Source organism: Orycteropus afer, unplaced genomic scaffold, assembly GCF_000298275.1.
Source record: "Orycteropus afer afer isolate SDZICR_OR568_19922 unplaced genomic scaffold, OryAfe1.0 scaffold00003, whole genome shotgun sequence".
Classification (NCBI taxonomy): domain Eukaryota; kingdom Metazoa; phylum Chordata; class Mammalia; order Tubulidentata; family Orycteropodidae; genus Orycteropus; species Orycteropus afer.
This window is the reverse complement of record NW_006921590.1, coordinates 7,655,263-7,675,779: the sequence shown is the minus strand read 5'-3', so window position 1 is coordinate 7,675,779 and position 20,517 is coordinate 7,655,263. Positions and strand designations below refer to the sequence as shown.

The following is a 20,517-nucleotide window of genomic DNA, read 5'->3' as shown; positions in this document are numbered from 1 at the left end:
CCTGGCCAATTCTTTCAGAAGTGGATGGTCTCTTCCTTCTTCCTAGTGTGTCTCAGTCTATAAACTGACTGTTACCTATGCACCAGGTGCATCTCGCTGGGTTTTAAACACCAGAGGCTCAGCCTCAAAACTCATGTCATAAACCTAAAATTATAAAAGTTTTAAAGGTAAACATAGGGCACAATTTTTGTGACCTTTAGCTAAACAAAGATTTATTAGATACATCAAAAAGTACTATCTATAAAAGAAAGAATGATAAAGTGGAGTTCATGAAAATTTACAATTTCTCTTCAAAAGTCACTGCCAAGAGACTGAAAGGACAAGCCACAGAGAGGAAGAAAACCTCTGTAAGGCATATTCTTGATAAAGGACTTTCATCAAGAAGATGTAAATAACTCTGAAAAGTCAATACTAAGAAAACCACCAACCCAATTAAAATAAAAGAAAACTGGTAAAGAGTGCATATTGATGGCAAATAGGCACATAAAAAGATGTTCATTATAATTCAGTATTGTTGTTGTTAGGTGCTTTCAAGTCAGCTCCAAATCATAGCAACCCCATGTATAACAGAACAAAACACTGCCCAGTCTTGTGCCATCCTCAAAATCCTTGCTATGCTTGAACCCACGTTGTAGCCACTGTATGGATCCATCTCGTTGAGGGTCTTCCCCTTTTTCAATGACCCTCTATTTATCAAGCATGATATCCTTTTCCAGGGCCTGGTCCCCTCTAACAATATGACCAAAGTATGAGAGACAAAGTCTGGCAAATCTCACTTGTAAGTAGTATTCTGGCTGTACTTCTTCCAAGACAGATTATATTTGTTCTTCTTTCTGGCAGTCCATTCTATTTTCAGTATTCTTCACCTATACCACAGTTCAAATGCATAAATTCTTCTTCAGTCTTCCTTATTCATTGTCCAGTTTTCCATGCATATGAGGGGACTGAAAATACCATGGCTCGGGTCAGGCATACCTTAGTATTCAAAGTGACATCTTTGCTCTTTAACACTTTGTTGTTGTTGTTGTTATGTGCTGTCGAGTCGGCCCTGACTCATAGCGACCCCTCCTTGGGTTTCCAAGGCAGTATCACTACGGAAGTAGGATTGCCCAACCTTCCTTCTGAGGAGTGGCTGGTGGGTTTGAACCGCCAGCCGTCTGGTTAGCAGGCAAGTGTCTTAGCCACTATGCTACCAGAGCTCCTCTTTAACACTTTACAGAAGTCTTTTACAGCAGATCTGCCCAATGCAATACATCATCTGACTTCTTAACTGGTGCTTCCATGGTTGTTGATTGTGGATCCAAATGAAATAAAATCCTAACAACTTCAATCTTTTCTCAATATATCATGATGCTGCTTATTGGTCCAGTTGTGAGGATTTCTGTTTTCTTTATGCTGAGGTATAATCAATACTGAAGGCTACAGTCTTTGATTTTCATCAGTAAGTGCTGATGAAAGTAAGTCATCTCCACCTTTCAGCAAACAAAGCTGTGTAACTTGCATATTCCAGGTTGTTAATGAGTTTTCCTTTAATCCTGATGCCATATTCTTACAGATTCTTGATTAGCTCATTATACTCAATAAGTATGCTAAAAGGATACAACCCTGACACACACCTTTCCTGATTTTAAACCATGCAGTATCCCCTTATTTGGTTTCAATGACTGCCTCTTGTTCTATGCACAGGTTCCTCATGAGTTCAATTAAGTGCTCTGGAAATCCCATTCTCTGCAATGTTATCCATAATTTGTTATGAACCACACAGCCAAATGCTTCTGCACAGTCAATACAGCACAAATAAACATCCTTCTGGTATTTGTTTTCAGCTAAGATCCATCTGATATCAGCAATGTTATCTCTCATTCCATGCCATTTTCTGAATCCAGTTTGAATTTCTGGCAGTTCCCTTCAATATACTGCTGCAACCATTTTTTAATTATCTTCAGCAAAATTTTATTTGAATGTGATACTAATGATATGATTTGATAATTTTATCTTTCTGTTGGATCACATTTCTTTGGCATGGGCAAAATATGGTTCCCTTTCAGTCAGTTGGCCAGGTAGTTATTTTCCAAATTTCCTGGCATTAAGCAATTGAGCAATTCCAGTGCTGCATCCATTTACTGAAACATCTCAATGGGTATTCTGTCAATTCCTGGAGCATTGTTTTTCACCAATTTCTTCAGTGCAGCTTCAACGTCTTCCTTCCATATCACTGGTTCTTTATCATATTCTACACCTCCTGAAATGGTTGAATAATGACAATTCTTTTTGATACAGTGACTGTGTATTTCTTCCATTTTCTTTGGATGCCTCTGCATCATTCAATATCTTACCCATAGAATGTTTCAATACTGTAACTTGAGGTTTGAATTTTTTCTTCAGTTCTTAAAATCTGAGAAATGCTGAGTGTTTTTCCCTTTTGTTTTTCTATTTTCAGGTCTTAGCACATTTCATTATAGTATTAGTAATTTATTATTAGAGAAATGCAAATGAAAACCACAATAACATACCATAACACACCTATTAGATTGGCTAAAATTAAAAAGTCTGAATTTATTAAGTATTAGCAAGGATACAGAGAAACTGAGAACTCTTATATACTACTGGTGAAAAAATACAATGGCATAATCACTTTGGAAAACAATTTTGCACTTCTTAAAAAGTTATACATACACACACCACGTGACCTAGCCATTCTACTCCTAAGCATTTACTGAAAAGAAAATTTATGCTCATATAATGACTTGCACAAGAATGTTTATAGCAGCTTTATTTGAAAGAGTAAAAAACTATGTTGTTGTTAAATGTCTATTCCTCAATAGGTGAGCAGATAAATTAACCACAGTCTGATGCTAACCAGATGGCTGGCGGTTCAAACCCACCAGCCACTCCTCGGAAGGAAGATTGGGCAATCCTACTTCCGTAGTGATACTGCCTCGGAAACCCAAGGAGGGGTCGCTATGAGTCGGGGCCGACTCGACGTCACATAACAACAACAACAACAACAATCCATACAGTGGAATATTACTCAGCAATAAAAAGGAATAACACATTATTGATACATGCAAACATACTGATTAATCTGAAAATAATTATGCTCAGTGAAAGAAACCAGAATCCCCTATACCAAAGATTATATATTGTAAGATTTCATTTATATAAAACCCTAGAGATTAAAATTAATTTATAGTGACAGAAAGCAGATCCATGGTTGCCAGGCAAATGGCAGCAAAAAGGGGTAAGAAAGGAACACAAGGAAACCTCTGGGAAAAATGAAAATGTTCACTATCATAACTGTGGTGACTTCATGAGTATATAAAAATGTCAAAACTTATTAAATTATCCACTTTAAATATATGCAAGTTATTATCTGTCAATTATACTTCCATAAAGCTGTCAAAATAAAAGAAAGCAAAAACTGTGTATTTTTTTCTTGGGAATTTTTTTTTCTCTATCTCCTACCTCGTCTTTAGAAAATGCTATCACATAGGAGATTTTCTTTCCCCATCCAACTTCATAAAGGAGTGGTTTGTCACAGACATCTTCACACGCATCACAGTGCAACCACCGCTGCTGAGAAGGAGAATAGACTTCCGTCCAGACATGATCTACTCAAGTCAGAGACAAGAAAGCAATAGGAAGAAAAAACAAAGAAGAATTAAGTTTATAAAACCAAAATGATTTCAGTAACTATATAAGTTGTAAAGGTCAGAATCACCTAATGAAGTAATTTTGAACATGCCACATTTTAGCTTAGACTGAACATTTTGTGGGAGACAAGACTGTAGAATCTGTAACACTTGCATTTCAAAATTTCTATTTCTTAAAATTCTAGAAAATGAACCCACTTCATTTCTGGATATTTCTTCTAATGCAGTCAGTTTAGGATTTAATTAAAAATAATGTGTGCCTTAACTCCAAAGGTGTTGAACACACTGAACAACTTAAAAAATACTGAACTCTGTTTGCCAATGCAAAGGAGAATGGTACTTTGGAAATCCCCTTTAAGATTCAGAACAAACAGGAGGTCTAACAGAGAATTTCTGGTTATTAATGTTCTGTATTTGATTGTAATAGAACAGTAATTACTAAGTGAAGGTTTTGAGTCTATAAAAACACAAGAGAAACATAAAACTCTAAGAAAAAGGAAAATAACTTTTTAACATGTAGATGACATGAATCAGTTCAAAATAAGGATAATATTAATTTAACGTGGCTTTTACTATATTATTTTTATATATTAATATATAAAGTTACTAAATCTCTATAGTAATTCCTACAAAAAGAGATATCTGTAACACATTATTACACATGTTCTTATCCATATAGAAATAGTTATCAATTACTATCAATGTTGTGATAAACTGTTAATAAAAGAACGTTTATTGTACACAGTACCAAGCAAAAAGCTAGGTAATATTATAGAAATCTTATGACACCCACAAAAAACCTGTGAGATATTATTATTGGTGACACAAGCAGAAGCTCAGACTGACAAGGCTGGAATATAACAGACACAAAATGATAAGAGGTCAGATTATAAACCCAAATCTGTCACTGTGCAACCCTATTATTCTCTGCTTATACCACGCTCTGTACCTGTGTAATCCCAAACATAGCGAGCTTCAAACCCTAAAGCTCTGCAACACAGAGTAAAACAATTGGCCCATTCGCCACATCGTCCACACCTTGTTTCCAACAGTTTCTCAGGATTATTATACCTGGTTTAAAAAAAAAAAGAGTTGATTCATTATTAAAATCAAGAATTTTTAAAAAAGTTTATATTACCTTTATGTTGACTAGTGATATTTCTTAATATTCTTATTCATTCAATAAACACGGATTAAAGAAGGAAGATTGGGCAATCTACTTCCATAGTGATACCGCCTTGGAAACCCAAGAAGGGGTCACTATGAGTCGGACCTGACTCAACGGCAGTTAAGTTTGGTTTTGAAAGAGCCTAGGATACATAAGGCATTGTGCTAGGATTTTTAGTGGCAAAAGATAAATTAGAGAGTGGTCCTGCCTTTGAAGGTTTACTGTCCTAAGACAGAGATGGAATTAACACAAATAACTTTAATAAAACCATCCAATAGGTCAGATTTAGTATATGGGAAAATATTTGGGGAAAGAGAATTTGAACTGGTCCTTGAAAGACAGATAAGATCCAGAAAGGCAGAGATGGTCAAGGAAATCTGCTTTAGCAGTTATTTTAGCAATTATATAATCAGCTACTTATATTTTTAAATAAACAACTTTAACAAACTACTTAATATAGATTTTAGCTTAATTTAACTCAGTTTTACTTAAAATGCTATTCATTCTTTCTAATGATCATTTTGATTGAAGTTTTATTCTTTATACCTACTTAAAGGTATTGGCTAATTTGGAAGTTATTTTTTGAAATATACCTTAACAATTTTTTTAGAAAAAGTTACTCTAATTATAACTTACACTAACTTTAGTTGACTATTGGACCTTAGATTTCTGTCTATCCTAACTCCTGAATATCCTAGGGCTAGTTCTTAGTTAGGAACAGAACTGAATCCTTATACCCCCCAAAATCTGGTATTTCAAAAAGCTAGTATCTTTTCTTTCCTAATTATACAAGCAAACTTTACAGATATTCCCAATATAAGAAAATCATGTAAGAGGTCTGTAAAATTAAGATGAGAAAAGTTAATTAAGAAGGCTCAGTTTTCTGGGTTTAAATTTGAGAGATATGGAAAACAAAGTTTTAGAGATGAGTATAGGCAAGGATAGGTGAAAGAAGCACCTAATTAAAACCAACTTTTGCCTTTATAATAAAATAATATGACCATACCATATTACACTTTTACATCTGGTGAATTTTCTTTAAGTACAGTACTTAATTATCATCACAATGATAATCATAATGTTACCAGAATTATTGATATTGAAGGTTAAAAGTTATGTATTAAAAGAAAAATAAAAGATTTATAGTATTAAATTTGCCATGGCAATACTCAAGTGCCCTGATGGCACAATAATTACGTGATCAGCTGCTAACCAAAAGGTCAGTGGTTCAAACCTACCAGTGGCTCTGCAGGAAAAATTTCAACCTAAGAAATCCTATGGCCAGTTCTATTCTGTCCTATAGGGTTACTGTGAGTTGGAGTCAACTCGATGGCACACAACAACAACATAATTAACATTCAGTTTATGTTCCAGAGTAAACAGGCTGCCATGAAGTCAATTCTGACTCATGGAGACCCCAGGTGTGTCAGAGTAGAATGTGCTCCACACTCTAGAGTAGGAGTCAACCAACTTTTCTCGTAAAAGGATAGATTTTTTAAAATCTAAAAGCTGTTTTAAATTTTGTAGGTAACCCTGCTCTTTGTTACCAGTCTTCAATTCTGCCATTGTAGCGTGGAAACAAGACAATATGTGAATGAATCAGCATGTCTGTGTTCCAATAAAACTTTATTTACAAACACAGGTGATGGGCTGGATTTAATCAACAGCTCAAAGTTTGCCAGTTCTTGTTCCAGAGGAATCTACTTCTAATACTTAAAATGAAGATAAAAAGTTCATTTAACAAAAAAGAAAAATTCACTTCTAACTTTTAATTAAAGAATACTATGAATTTATTGTCCAGTGTGTACCCACCTTGGGAATCGATTGCTGAACTGGCACGCCTCACAGTAATGATCTTCTACTCTGTTTGCACCCCACTTCAGCTCATCATCATTGGGGGACAATAAGTCACCTCTAGACCTAGTCTGGCCACCACATTTGCTGCACAAAATGTTATTCACCCACTGAAAAAATTCTTCCTTAAACCAATGCAAAAGCTCCAGCAAAAGAAAATCCTCATCATTGATAATAGTACCTGAGAAGTTAAAACAGAACAGAGTAAGATCTAAAGCTGAAAAAATCTAATAGTCACTATTACAGTAGCAAAATAGCCACACATACAGTATTCTCAAGTGTAAGGCTGAAATACATGAAAATGTAAGATTATCTAAAAGGTTTTTCCAAATAAGATGCAAGAACAAACTATAGGTATATTTTAAGCCAAGATGAAATACAATGACATTTATTTTTAATTGTACATTTAAGATAATACTTGTATCTTCTAACCAGTATCATGCATTAATATGTGAGCTGAACATAATGACCTCTCAGGACACTATGATCAGTTTGGAAATGATCCTGAAGTACACAGGAGGGTAGGAAAAAAGTCGCAGTATTCTAAATGTTTAAAAATGATTCTAGTAAACTACTATTGGATGTATACACAAGTAAACACAAAAACAACCATACAATCATAGATCGCCCCAAAACAAACCAAATCCACTGCCATCTAGTCAATTCTAACACACAGTGACCCCCATAGCATTTCTAAGGCCGTCAATCTTTATGGAAGTAGATTGCCTCATCTACCTCCTGCAAAGCAGCTGGTGGGTTTGAACCGCCAACCTTCTGATTAGAAGACAAATGCCTTACTCACAATACCACCAGAGTTTACAGAAATCACAAAATACCAGATACTCTTTTAAACATTCTATTAGTTTTCTATCAGTACTTCAACTGTACAACATAATCCAGACATGAATACTGATGCTAAAACATTTGTTGTTGTTGTTGTTATTTGCTGTCGAGTCGGCCCCGACTCATAGCGACCCCTCTTGGGTTTCCGAGGCAGTATCACTACGGAAGTAGGAGTGCCCAAACTTCCTTCCGAGGAGTGGCTGATGGGTTTGAACCGCCAGCCTTCTGGTTAGCAGTCAAGTGCCTTAGGCACTATGCTACCAGAGCTCCCATTGATCCACAACCATGTCTATACTATATATATATCAACACTAACAAGTAAGCAGAATAGTAGCATTATGTTCATTTTATCAAATAAAAAGATGCTTCTTGACGATATTCAAGACTGTGGTAATTTATGGGGAAGAAGTGAAGAAAAGAGGAATTAAAAAGTAATAATAAAACACATATGAAAAAAACATATGTCATAATGTCAGGATCTATCTAAATTTGATGTTGATTATAAATGTCTCATACATTCTCGTCTATTATTCAAACTTAATATTTGATATATTTCAAAATTATAAAAACTATAGGAAAAAAAACTTTACAGAGAACGTGAAAAAAAAAAACAACAGAAATAACAGTAGATATACATAATGTTCCTTGATTGGAAAACTCAATACTCTAAAGATGTCAATTCTCCACAAATTTAATGTATAAATGAATGCAATCCCAGTTAAAATTACAGAGTAATTTTTCATAAAATTGGATAAGCTAGTTACAGAACGGGAGCTCTGGTAGCATAGTGGCTAAGGCACTTGACTGCTAACCAGAAGGCTGGCAGTTCAAACCCACCAGCCACTCCTCGGAAGGAAGGTTGGGCAATCCTACTTCCATAGTGATACTGCCTCGGAAACCCAAGGACGGGTCGCTATGAGTCAGGTCTGACTCGACGGCACATAACAACAACAACAACAGTTACAGAACACATATGGAAGAAAAAATGTATAAAACTGGTAAGACAAATTTGAATCAGAACTGTAAGGCATATCACTTTACCACATATTAAAAGAATTACAAAATTCCACTAATCAAAATATTGTAATATTGGTGAATAGACAAATATATCAATGAAACAAAGGAAAGTTCTGAAAGACAGATAGGTCCAAGTAGGAATAGTATTCAATTTAACATTTCGAATCAGTTCGAAGAAGATGGAGTATTCAATAAATGATACTGGGACAAAACACTATCCAAATACAATTAGATTAAAAGCATTCATTAAAACAGTATTTAAATAAATAAATAAATATGGAATTCTATAAAAGGAGTAGAAGACCAAACAGGAGACTACGTTAATGACTCTGGTGTAGGGAAGAGCTTCTTAAGTTTGAGGCAAATTGCAAAACCAACAATGGAAAAATGCAATTTTATTATATTAAACTTTAAAATTTAATTTAAAATTTAAAAGATAGGTGGGTATGTGCTGTTCAGTCAATTCTGACTCATACTGACCCTATCTAACACAGTAAAACTGCCCCATAGGGTTTCCTAGGCTGTAAACTTTACAGTAACACATCGTCAGCCTTTTCTCCTGTGGAGCCATTGGTGGGTTCGAACCACCAACATTCTGGTTAGCAACCGAGTGCTTAACCATCGTACCACTCATGTTCCTTAAAAGATAGGATAAACAAAATTAAATGAGGAATATTGGGAGGGGGAAAAAAAGGTAATTTACTTAATAAAGAAAAGATAAATATCCAAAATATATAAAGAACTTCTACAAAAAGGTAGAATATTAAAAATTCCACTGGGAAAATTCATAAACTCCATTGAAAAGCCAATAATTTCATTAAGGGGAAAAATACTCTTTTTGTATAAACTGGAAGACAATTTGGTAGGATCCACTGAAGTGTAAAAATGTCACATACCCTTGACACTTGGTATCTTGCTCAGAGAAAATTCTGGCTCATTTCTACCAGGAGGCATGGTTTGCAAGAATGTTTATCTCAACAGTGTTTAGGACAGAGAAAACAGTAAAAATGTCAATGTTTAACAACAGGAAACTGTGTAATAGTACATGCAAACTGTAGGTCATTATGAAGAAGTCAAAAGATTTGTAAGATATATTTGTTGTTAGGTGCCGTAGAGTCAGTTTCAACTCTTGGCGATGCTATGCACAACTGAATGAAACAATGCCGGTCCTGTGCCATCTTGACAATCTTGTCATGTATGAGCCCATCACTGCAGCCACTGTGTCAATCCATCTCATCGAGGATCTTCCCCTTTTTTGCTGACCTTTCCCCTTTTTTGCTGACCTTCTACTTTAACAAGCATGATATCTTTCTCCATGGACTGGTCTCTACTGACAACATGATTAAAGAACAAGAGAAGAAGTCTGGCCATTCTCACTTCTAAGAATTATTCCATCTGCACTTCCTCCAAGTCAGGTTTGTTCGCTCTATTAGCAGTCCATGGTACAGTCAACAGTCTTCACCAACACCCTAATTCAAATGCATCAATTCTTCTGCTGTCTTTCTTATTCATTGTCCAGCTTTCACATGCATATGAAGCTACTGAAAATATCATGACTTGGGTCAGCTGCACTTTAGTCTTCAAAGTGCTATCTTTGCTTTTTAACACATTAAAACAGCTTTTGTAGCAGATTTGTCTAATGTAATATGTCTGATTTCTTGACTGCTGCTTCCATGGGTGTTGATCATGGATCCAAGTAAAATGAAATCCTTCACAATATCAATATATTCTCGATTCATCATGTTGTTGTTTATTGGTCCAGTTGTGAGGATTTCTGTTTTCTGTTGAGGTACAATTCATACTGTGGGCTGTAGTCTCTGATCTTCATCAGTAAGTGCTTCAAGTCTTCCAAACTTTCAGCAAGCAAGGCTGTGTCATCTGCATGTAAGAGGCTATTAATGACTCTTCCTCCAATCCTGATGCTGTATTTTTCTCCATATTGTTCAGCTTCTCACATTATTTGCTCAGCATAACAGAATGAATAAGTATGGTGAAAGGATACAACCCTGACATATTCCTTTCCTGATTTCAAACCATGCAGTATTCCCCTGTTCTGTTCCAACAACTGCCTCTTTGTGTATGTACAGGTTCCTCAAGAGCACAATTGTTTTGGAATTCTTCACTGGAAGAACTGGAACATTCTTTTCAAAGTTATCCACACAGTCAAATGCCTTTGCATACTCAACAGAACATAGGTAGACATTTGATTTTCTTTGCTTTCAGTTCAGATCTATCTGACATCAGCAATGATATCCCTCACTCCACATCCTCTTCTGAATCCAGCTTGAACTTCTGGGAATTCTCTGTCAATATACTGCTGCATAATAAAATGTACAAAGACCTGGAGGTAGAAAACCAAAAGAGAAAAGCATGCTTGGCATTTCTCAAACTGAAAGAATTGAGGAAAAATTTTAAGCTTTGAATTACTACACTGAAAGATTCTATGGGCACTGTATTGAATGATACAGGAAACATCAAAAGAAGATGGAAGGAATACACAGAGTCACTATACCAAAAATAATTGGTTGATGTTCATCCATTTTAGGAGGTGGTATATGATCAAGAACCAAAGGTAATGAAGGAAAAGTTGAAGCTACACTGAAGGAAGTGGCAAAAAACAGAGCTGCATGAACTGATTGGAATACCCATTAAGACGTTTCAACAAATGGATACTGCACTACAGGTACTCACCATGCCAAGGGATTTGGAAGACAGCAACCTGGCCAACTGACTGGAAGAAATCGTTATTTGTACCCATTCTAAAGAAAGGTGATCCCAGAGAACATGGAAATTACTGAAAAATATCCTTACTATCACACATAAGTAAAATCTTACTGAAGATAGTTCAAAAATGCATGCAGCAGTATAGTGACAGAGAACTTCCAGAAATGCAAGCTGGATTCAGAAGAGGATGTAGAAAGAGGGAGATAGTTGCTGATGTCAGATGGATTGTGGTGGAAAGCAGGAGATAGTTGCTGATGTCAGATGGATCGTGGCGGAAAGCAAAGAATACCAAAAGATGTTTACTTGTGTTTTATTGACTATGCAAAAGAATTTGATTGTGTGAATCATAACAAATTATGGCTAATATCGAGAACAATGAGAATTCCAGAACATTTAATTATACTAATCAGGAACCTGTAAAAAGACAAGGAGGCTGTCATTCAAACAAAACAAGAGGACACTGCATGGTTTAAAATCAGGAAGGGTGTGCATTAGGGTTGTATCCTTTCACCATACTTACTCAATCTGTATGCTGAGCAAATCCAAGAAGCTGGACTATAAGAAGAAGAACACGGCATCAGCATAGAAGAAGACTCATTAACAACCTGTGATATGCAGATGACACAACTTTGCTTGTTGAAAGTGAGGATGACTTGAAGCACTTACTGCTGAAGACTGGAGTACAATCTGCAGTATGGATTGTTGTTGTTTGCCGTCAAGTCAGACCCGACTCATAGCGACCCCTCCTTGGGTTGCCGAGGCAGTATCACTTCAGAAGTAGATTGCGCAACCTTCCTTCCGAGGAGGGGCTGGTGGGTTTGAACCGCCAGCCTTCTGGTTAGCAGTCAAGTGCCTTAGGCACTATGCTACCAGAGCTCCTACACCTCAATATAAGTAAATAAATAAATAAAAATAAAATAAAAAATCCTCAAAACTGGACCAATAAACATCATGATAAATGGAGGAAAGACTGAAGTTGTTAAAGATTTCATATTACTTCCACAATCAACACCAATGGAAGCAGCAGTCAAGACATCAGATGGCATACTGTACTGGGCAAATCTGCTGCAAAAGATCTCTTTCAAGTGCTAAAGAGCAAAGATGTCTTCTTGAAGACTAAGGTGCGCCTAACCCAAGCCATGGTATTTTCAATCGCCTCATATACATTGAGAGCTAGACAATGAACAAGGAAGACTGAAGAAGAGTTGATGCTTTTGAGTTGTGGTGTTGGCGAAGAATACTGACAGTATCATGGACTGCTAAAAGGATGAACAAATCTATCCTGGAAGAAGTGCAGCCAGAATGCTCCTTGGAAGTGAGAATGGCCAGACTTCGCCTCACCTACTTAGGTCATGTTGTCAGAAGGGACCATTCCCTGGAGAAGGATATTATGCTTGGTAAAGTTAAGGGTCAATGAAAAAGGGGAAGGTCCTTAACAAGATGGACTGACAAAGTGGCTGCAATGATGGGCTCAGTTACAGCAGGGATTGTGAGGCTGGCACAGGACCAGGTAGTGTTTCGTTCTGTTGTACATTAAATTGCTGTGAGTCAGAGACTAGTCAATGACACCTAACAACAACAACATACCGCTGCAATCGTTTTTGAATTATCTTCAGCAAAATTTTACTTGTATGTGATATTAATGATATTGTTCGATAATTCCTGTATTCTTCTGGATCACCTTTCTTTGGAATGGGCACAAATATGGATCTCTTCCAGCCAGATGGCCAAGTTGCTGTCTTCCAAATTTCTTGGCAAAGAGAATGAGCACCTCCAGCACTGCATCCTTTTATTGAAACATCTCAATAGGTATTCTGTCAATTTCTGAAGCCTTGTTTTGCACCAATTGTTTCAGTGCAGCTTGGACTTCTTCCTTCAGTACCACTGGTTCTTGATCATATGCTAACTCTTGTAATGGCTGAATGTCAACCAATTCTTTTTGGTACAGTGACTCTGTATTCCCTCCATCTTCTTTTGATGCTTCTTGCATCGTTCAATATTTTGTCTCTATAATCCTTCAAGGAAGATTGGGCAATCTACTTCTGTAGAGATAACTGCCTCGGAAACCCAAGGAGGGGTTGCTATGAATCAGATCTGACTAGACGGCAGTGAAGTGTTTTTTTTTTTTTTTTTAATCTTTCAATATTGCAACCTGAAACTTGAATGTTTTTAGTTCTTTCAACTTGAGAAACACCAAACGTGTTCTTCCTTTTTGATTTTTAACTCCAGGTTTTTGCACATTTCATCTTAATACTTCATTTTCTCTTCTTGTGCTGCCCTTTGAAATGTTCTGCTCATCTCTTTTACTTCATCATTTCTTTCATTCCCCTTAGCTACTTGCCTTTCAAGAGCAAGTTTCATAGTCTATTCTGACATCTATTTTGGTCTTTTCTCTCTTTACTATCTTTTTCAATGACCTTTTGTTTTCTTCATGTATGATGTCCTTGATGTCATCTCATAACTTCTCTGGTCTTAGGTCACAGGCATGCAATGCATATAATCTATTCTTGCAATGGTCTCTAAATTCAGGTGGGATATACTCAAGGTCATATTTTGGCTTTCATGGGCTTGTTTTAATTTTCTCCAGCTTCATCTTAAACTTGCATATGAGCAACTGGTATTTTGTTCCACAGTTGGCCTCTGGCCTTGTTCTGACTAATGATACTGAAATACTCTGTTGTCTTTTTCCACAGATGAGGGAGCTCTGGTGGCCTAACACTTAAGCCATCTGACTGCTAACCAGAAGGCTGGCGGTTCAAACCCACCAGCCACTCGTCAGAAGGAAGGTTGGGCAATCTACTTCCGTAGTGATACCACCTTGGAAACCCAAGAAGGGGTCGCTATGAGTCAGGTCCGACTCAACAGCAGTGTGTTTGGTTTGGTTTTTTGTAGTTCATTTGATCTCCACCAGGAGAGGTGAACTTGTATAGTTGCCATTTACATTGTTTACCAAAGGTATTTGCAATGAACAAGTTGTTGGTCACACAAAATTTTATCAATTCTCTGGCATCATTTCTGTCACCAAGGCCATATTTTCCCACTATCAATGTGTATTCTTTGTTTCTAACCTTTGCATTCCAATCATCAGTAATTATCAATACATCTTGATTACATGTTTGATGAATTTCAGACTGCAGAAGTTGATGAAAATGTTTGATTTCTTCACCATTGGCTTTAGTGGTTGGCACATAAACTTAAATAATAGTCACTTTAACTGGTCTTCCACACAAAGATGAAGCAGAGAGAGATCTAAAGATGCTGGCCTTGAAGATTAGAGAGATGTGGCTTCAAGCCAAGGAATGCTGGCAGCAACCAGAAGCTGGAAAAGGCAAGGAACGATTCTCCTTCAGGGCCTCTGGGGGGAGCAGGGCCCTTGAAACTTAATTTCAGCCCACTGATAACTGATTTTGGAGTTCTGGCTTCTAGAACTTGAGAGAATAAATATCTGTTGTTCTAAGTCACCAATCTGGGGTAATGTGTTATAGCAGAATTTAAAACACCCCCTTACCTAACTCTGACAATGCAACCTACCTCTTTCTATCTTATTCATTCCACTATAGCCACTATGTCTTCCCTATCATATCTGAATATGCTCACACATCTCAGGAATCTTTGTAGTTGTTAGAGTCCTCTGCTTGAAATGGAAGTCATCACTTATCACAGGCCCTTCCTAATAATGCTATACAAAACAGCATGCTTCCTAGTCACTCCCTATTATCTTGATGTGTTTTCCTGATTTTTATACCTACCTGACATATATATGTATGTTGTTTTCTCTGTCTTTTCCCATGATAGCTAGGACCCTAATTTACTGCTGCATCTTCTTCAACACATAAAGCTGTACTTGGTATACAATAAGTGCTCAGTAAGTATTTGCCAAATGAAAGAGTGGATGAGTTTCAAAATTCTACTTAGAAATAACACTGTTCACCAAATAGTCATTATCAAGATGGAAGTTGCTATCAAGAAGGGAAAGAACACAGCATACTTATACTTCCATGCTACAAGTACTCCAGGTATAAATCACCATGTTTCTAGCTAGAAATATGAATATCCCACTAAGAATAAGGCCCATCTGAGGGAGTTGGTGAGTGTTCCTTGGTTAGTCAACATCCTTAGTTATGGCACAGAGACATGAACATGGATTCCTATCTGTAATAGGATAGAAGCTCAGACATCTCAGAGATACAGGGGTTAAAGGGAGGTTTGACTTTGATAGTAAAATCTGTGAAGATGACATTTACAGCATAGAGTATCTTTTTAAATATAACCAAGACTTCAAATTTCTAAATTTAACATCTTCAAAAATACCACATAAATACAGACTCCTAATCACTTTTCAGTGACAAAAATAAAGTTAACAAGTTTTGGCCCTAACTCTACTCTATGAAAACCACTAATATCAATGTGCAAAACAGAGGGAATGAGAAGAAAACAGGTAAAAACATCTGTAGAGGTAGTCTCATCCTTAAACACACCACTGTTTCTCTTTTATGACTCAATTTCTGCCTCCTCAACTCTGTGTCTTCATATTTAATTTACTAGGCCAAAGTATATTTTGTTATTATTTTTCCAAAATGACAGGATTTTTCCTCATCCAAAAAAGGTGGTTTACCTGTTTTTGGAACATTCAATTATGACAAAGCTTCAGTCTTCCAGACCAGAGATATCAAACTATGCTTCTCTGAGCCTTACCTATCTCTGGAGGTGCTTCAGTGGGCAGAGATAGAAGGTTCCCATGTCTGATTCAAACCACAATACTTTTCCTATTTTATATACTCTGAATAAGATTTCTCCTGGGAAGGAGAAAAAAAAAAAAATCCACTGCATAAAATGAATCAAAGAAAACCACTAACCTGATCAGTGCCAGATAATCACTAGGACAGAGACTGCTAGTGGCCACACACTGCTTCCTTATTAACAGAACTGCAACTGATTTGGGATAATAACACACCAGGTAAAGGACTACAGGTCCTAGCCTCTCTTGCAGCTAAATCAAAAAACCAAAGCAAATCTACCACCATCAAGTTGATTCCAACTCACAGCGACCCTACAGAACATAGAAGAACTGCCCTGTAGGGTTTCCAAGGTGGAAGCAGACTGCTTCATCTTTTCCTGCAGAGCAGCTGGTGGGTTGGAACCGTCGACTTTTTAGTTAGCAGCCAACGCTTTAACCACAGTGCCATCAGAGCTCATCCCTGTAGCGAAGAGAAGCCAAATGATTAAGCTTTTGAGAGACTTCAAAAAAAGCTATTCCATTGGGAAAAAAAGGGGGGAGCTCAGTTTACAGGTACAACTTTTTTGTTTTTTCTCCCTTTCTTCTTCCTGTGTCTGGTCTACAGATATAGTATCTTTAGCAGCTATCTTAGACTATGAGGTGACCTAGAGGATGGAAACCATATATGGCACAGCCAAAAGACAGAGGTACCTAGGTCTCTGATGATGTCACCATTACCAAGTCGACTGCCTACCTCCATAATATCTTTTATGAGAAAATAAACTCTAAGCCACTGGACAAAGTTATTATTAGTAATAGCCCAACCAAACCTTAATATACTCATTATGTCTGCTACACCACTTATTTTTACTATATTCCTTTCACTGATTCTTCTTGTTGCCATGTTTTACTATAGGTGACTCTTGAGCAATGCTACTCAAAAGAACTTTAACAATGATGGAAATAAATCCAAATCCATATCTGCACAGCCCAACAGGGTACCTGTTAGCTATTTATAGTTATTGATACTTGAAATGTGACAAGTGTGAGGTAAAATTCAATTTCTAATTTAAATTCCCGCATGTGGCTAGTGCTACCCTATTATCAAGAACCTTTGCAGTCTCTCCTCACCCCTTATCTTTTCAACCCTGGCAATCCCATATATTTGCAAGGCTTTACCTGTGACCCTAAAGTATATTTCAAGGCTTGACCTCTTCTTAAGCAAGCTTGAGGTCTTCATCTAGATGATATCTAGCAGGTACCTCAAATCATACTCTTCATTTCCCTTGAAAGCCTGTTATAATGGACTTTTTCTAATTTTCTACTTGCCTGGATGCAAAAGTAGGAAGGCATCTCTGACATCTTCCTTATGCACACACTTATCACATCAACCTCCTCCCCTACCATCAACTGCAAATACTGTATATTCTATCACTCCAAAAAGTCTTGCACATCAATCTTCTCCCTTGAAGTCTCAATACCGTTGTTTGCTCTCTTATTCCGTCATTCCTCTATTACTATTGTGTTTTTAACTCATCTCTCTTCACACTCTCTTGATTCTCCTTCATCTTACAAGATATTGCCGAATTAATTTTCCTTAAACATAGTTCTGATGGAACTCACTTGTTTAAAGTGTGGATGGTTAACCTTGATGAATTAAGTAATAAAGGATGCCTGACTTCCCTGAGAAATCGTATTTTCTCCTTTCTGGTGAATAAGGTTATGTAACATTTTTGCTTTATATTCTATCACAGTTACAATACAACAACAGCTTCATGACTAAAATACGTCCTTTCTCCTAATGGTTTCATCTTTATTTTCTGATTTTTTAAATCTTTTCTGTTGGTTATATCCTGGCTCTTTTTACCTCTTATTCTTTATGGAAAAATTAAAAGCATAAAAATAAATTCAATATACATTTCTTGGCCTGAAATTCAATGTCAGCCAAAATATGTCCCACCCTACCTGATTTTCTGCTTCTGCCTTACATACCCCCTTATCCGCAGCCAAACTGTTTTACTCATTGTTCCCCAAATAGGGCCTGTACTTTTCTGCCTCCATGAATGTTGTTCGCCACACTCAAAATAATTCCTGTTCCCTGACCCAGTAAGTCCTGTCACGTCTTAGGTTATAAATACAACTCACCCCTTGATGGCCTTTAAAAAGAACCTCAGCTTTTTTTTTTTTTTAAACTGATTCTAACAATAACCTCCTACCAACCTAATGTGGGGAGCTCTGATAGCATAGTGCATAAAGTGCTTGACAGCTAACCAGAAGGCTGGCGGTTCAAACCCACCAGCTACTCCTTAGAAGGAAGGTTAGGCAATCTACTTCCATAGTGATAGTGTCTCGGAAATCCAAGGATGTGTCACTATGAGTAGGGTCCGACTTGACGGCACATAATAACAACAACCTAATGTGTTCTTTCCTGTTTCTTTTAACTAAAAATCCATTATACTCCTTTTATATTTTTAAGTCTGAAATGATATATACCCAAATCTTATAAGCAGTCTTCCTATCTGATGGGATTATGATGGCTTGTTGTTGTTTGTTGTTATGTGCTGTCGAGTCAGACCTGACTTCCAGCAGCCCCTCCTTGGGTTAGCTTCCCTTTATTTTCCAAATTTTTTACAAAGAACATGCATTACATTTATAATTAGAGTGGAAAAAAAAATGTTGGAGCAGATGTCAGCAGGACCACCAGCAGACTTTATGGGAACTAATGGACTTGAAGGATTCTTAGCACTTAGCACACTGCCAAGATCATCGCCACTGTGAGGATAGCTGTACAAATGCATCAGGACTACCACACTATTCACATAACTAATGCTCCTTTTTGTGGATTCTGTATTTCTTGAACAATTTTGTAATTAACTGCCAAAAGAGGAAAAATGTACTAGACACAAATAGGAGTATTCTGTCTTTGAGATATTTCTCACTGTAATTTATTCATTTGGCAACATAACAATTTTTAAATTGTGCTTCTTACATTTGCTAGACCCTGATTCACACTCAGTTGTCTGTATATATTAATTCTCCTCCCCAGCTCAACTACTCCTTAAGGCAAGGGCTACTTTACAGAACTGCAGAATATATGGCATTTAAGTAAGACATCATAGGAACACAGTGCTCTGAAGCTGGACAGAGCTTTAGTAATCACTTATTGATAAAATTCCTTATTTTTACAAACTAAAACAAAAAAATAGGTCAAGAAGATAACTTATTGTCTCAAGATCTCCTAACAGACCTGTACCTGAAAGTTCAAAGTCAAGATCATTAAATACAACTAAATTTCACAATATTAAAATACAGATAAAACCACCAAAATAAAAAGGGTAGCAAAATACCCATGCAAAAAGTGGTTAAGTGGTGAAAAAAGGAAGAGACATATAGTAAAACAACTCCTTCAAGAGATTTCCAGTTTCAGCTCCATAATGTAAAGAGAGTTTGGAAGTTGTAATTCTTGTCCTTTAAAATAAAAAGCTGAACTGACAATGAATGTCTTTTCTTGGACCCATGACAGAACTGACCCTATAAGGCAAATCACCACCCTGAAATCTGGAGAAACAGTCAAACACACAGTAGGTAGCTCAGCTAAGATCTGCTTACCTGGAGCAGAAGCTACTGGAGCCATAAACTGGAAGGACCAATTAAATGGGAATTTTGACAATTTTCTAAAGGTTGAATGTGGACTAGCTTGAGAGTGAGAAATGACGACTTAGGGGGTCCTAACAAACTAAGGATAACATTGCAAAGAATGGGAATTCTAGACCATTTAATTGTGCTCATGCAAAACCTGTATATAGACCAAGAGACAATAGATAGAACAAGGGGATACTTCATGATTTAAAATCAGGAAAAGTGTGTGTCAGGGTTGTATTCATTCATCATACTTATTCAGTCTGTATGCTGATCAAATAATCCAAGAAGCTAGAGAAATATGAAGAAGAATACAGCATCATGATTGGAGATTCATTAACAACCTGTGATATGTAGATGACACAACCTTGCTTGCTGAAAGCAAGGAGGACCTGAAGCACTTACTAATGAAGATCAGAGACTACAACCTTTAATATGGATTATACCTCAGCATGAAGAGAACAAAAATCCTCACAAGTGAACCAAAAAGCAGTATTATGACAAATGGAGAAAAGACCGAAGTTGTCAAAGATTTCATTTTACTTAGATCTACAATGAATACCCATAGAAACAGCAGTCAAGAAATCAAACATAATGCATTTGGCAAATCTGCTGAAAAAGATCTCTTTAAAGTTTAAAAAAAAAAGCAAAGGTGATTTTGATGGAGGTATGCTTGAGTCAAGCCATGTATTTTCAATAACCTCATATGCATGTGAAAGCTAGACAATGAATAAGGAATACTGAAAAAGAACTCATACATTTGAATTATGGTGCTGGCAAATAATACTGACTACACTGGGAGCTTTGGTAGTGTAGTGCCTAAGGCACTTGACTGCTAACCAGAAGGCTTGCAGTTCAAACCCACCAGCCACTCCTTGAAAGGAAGATGGGGCAATCTACTT

The 20,517-nt window shown here is 36.7% G+C and overlaps 1 protein-coding gene across 1 annotated transcript in view; it reads right to left on the bottom strand.

Annotated features, from left to right (window-relative positions):
* NGLY1 (N-glycanase 1) overlaps positions 1 to 20,517 on the bottom strand; it is a 136,373-nt gene that overhangs the window by 25,248 nt on the left and 90,608 nt on the right. Inside the window, exons 5-7 of the mRNA XM_007936347.2 lie at positions 6,634 to 6,856; positions 4,603 to 4,724; positions 3,466 to 3,611 (exon numbers count right to left, since the gene is read on the bottom strand). Of these exons, the coding sequence (XP_007934538.1) occupies positions 3,466 to 3,611; positions 4,603 to 4,724; positions 6,634 to 6,856 (491 nt within the window). The remainder of the gene's footprint in view (positions 1 to 3,465; positions 3,612 to 4,602; positions 4,725 to 6,633; positions 6,857 to 20,517) is intronic.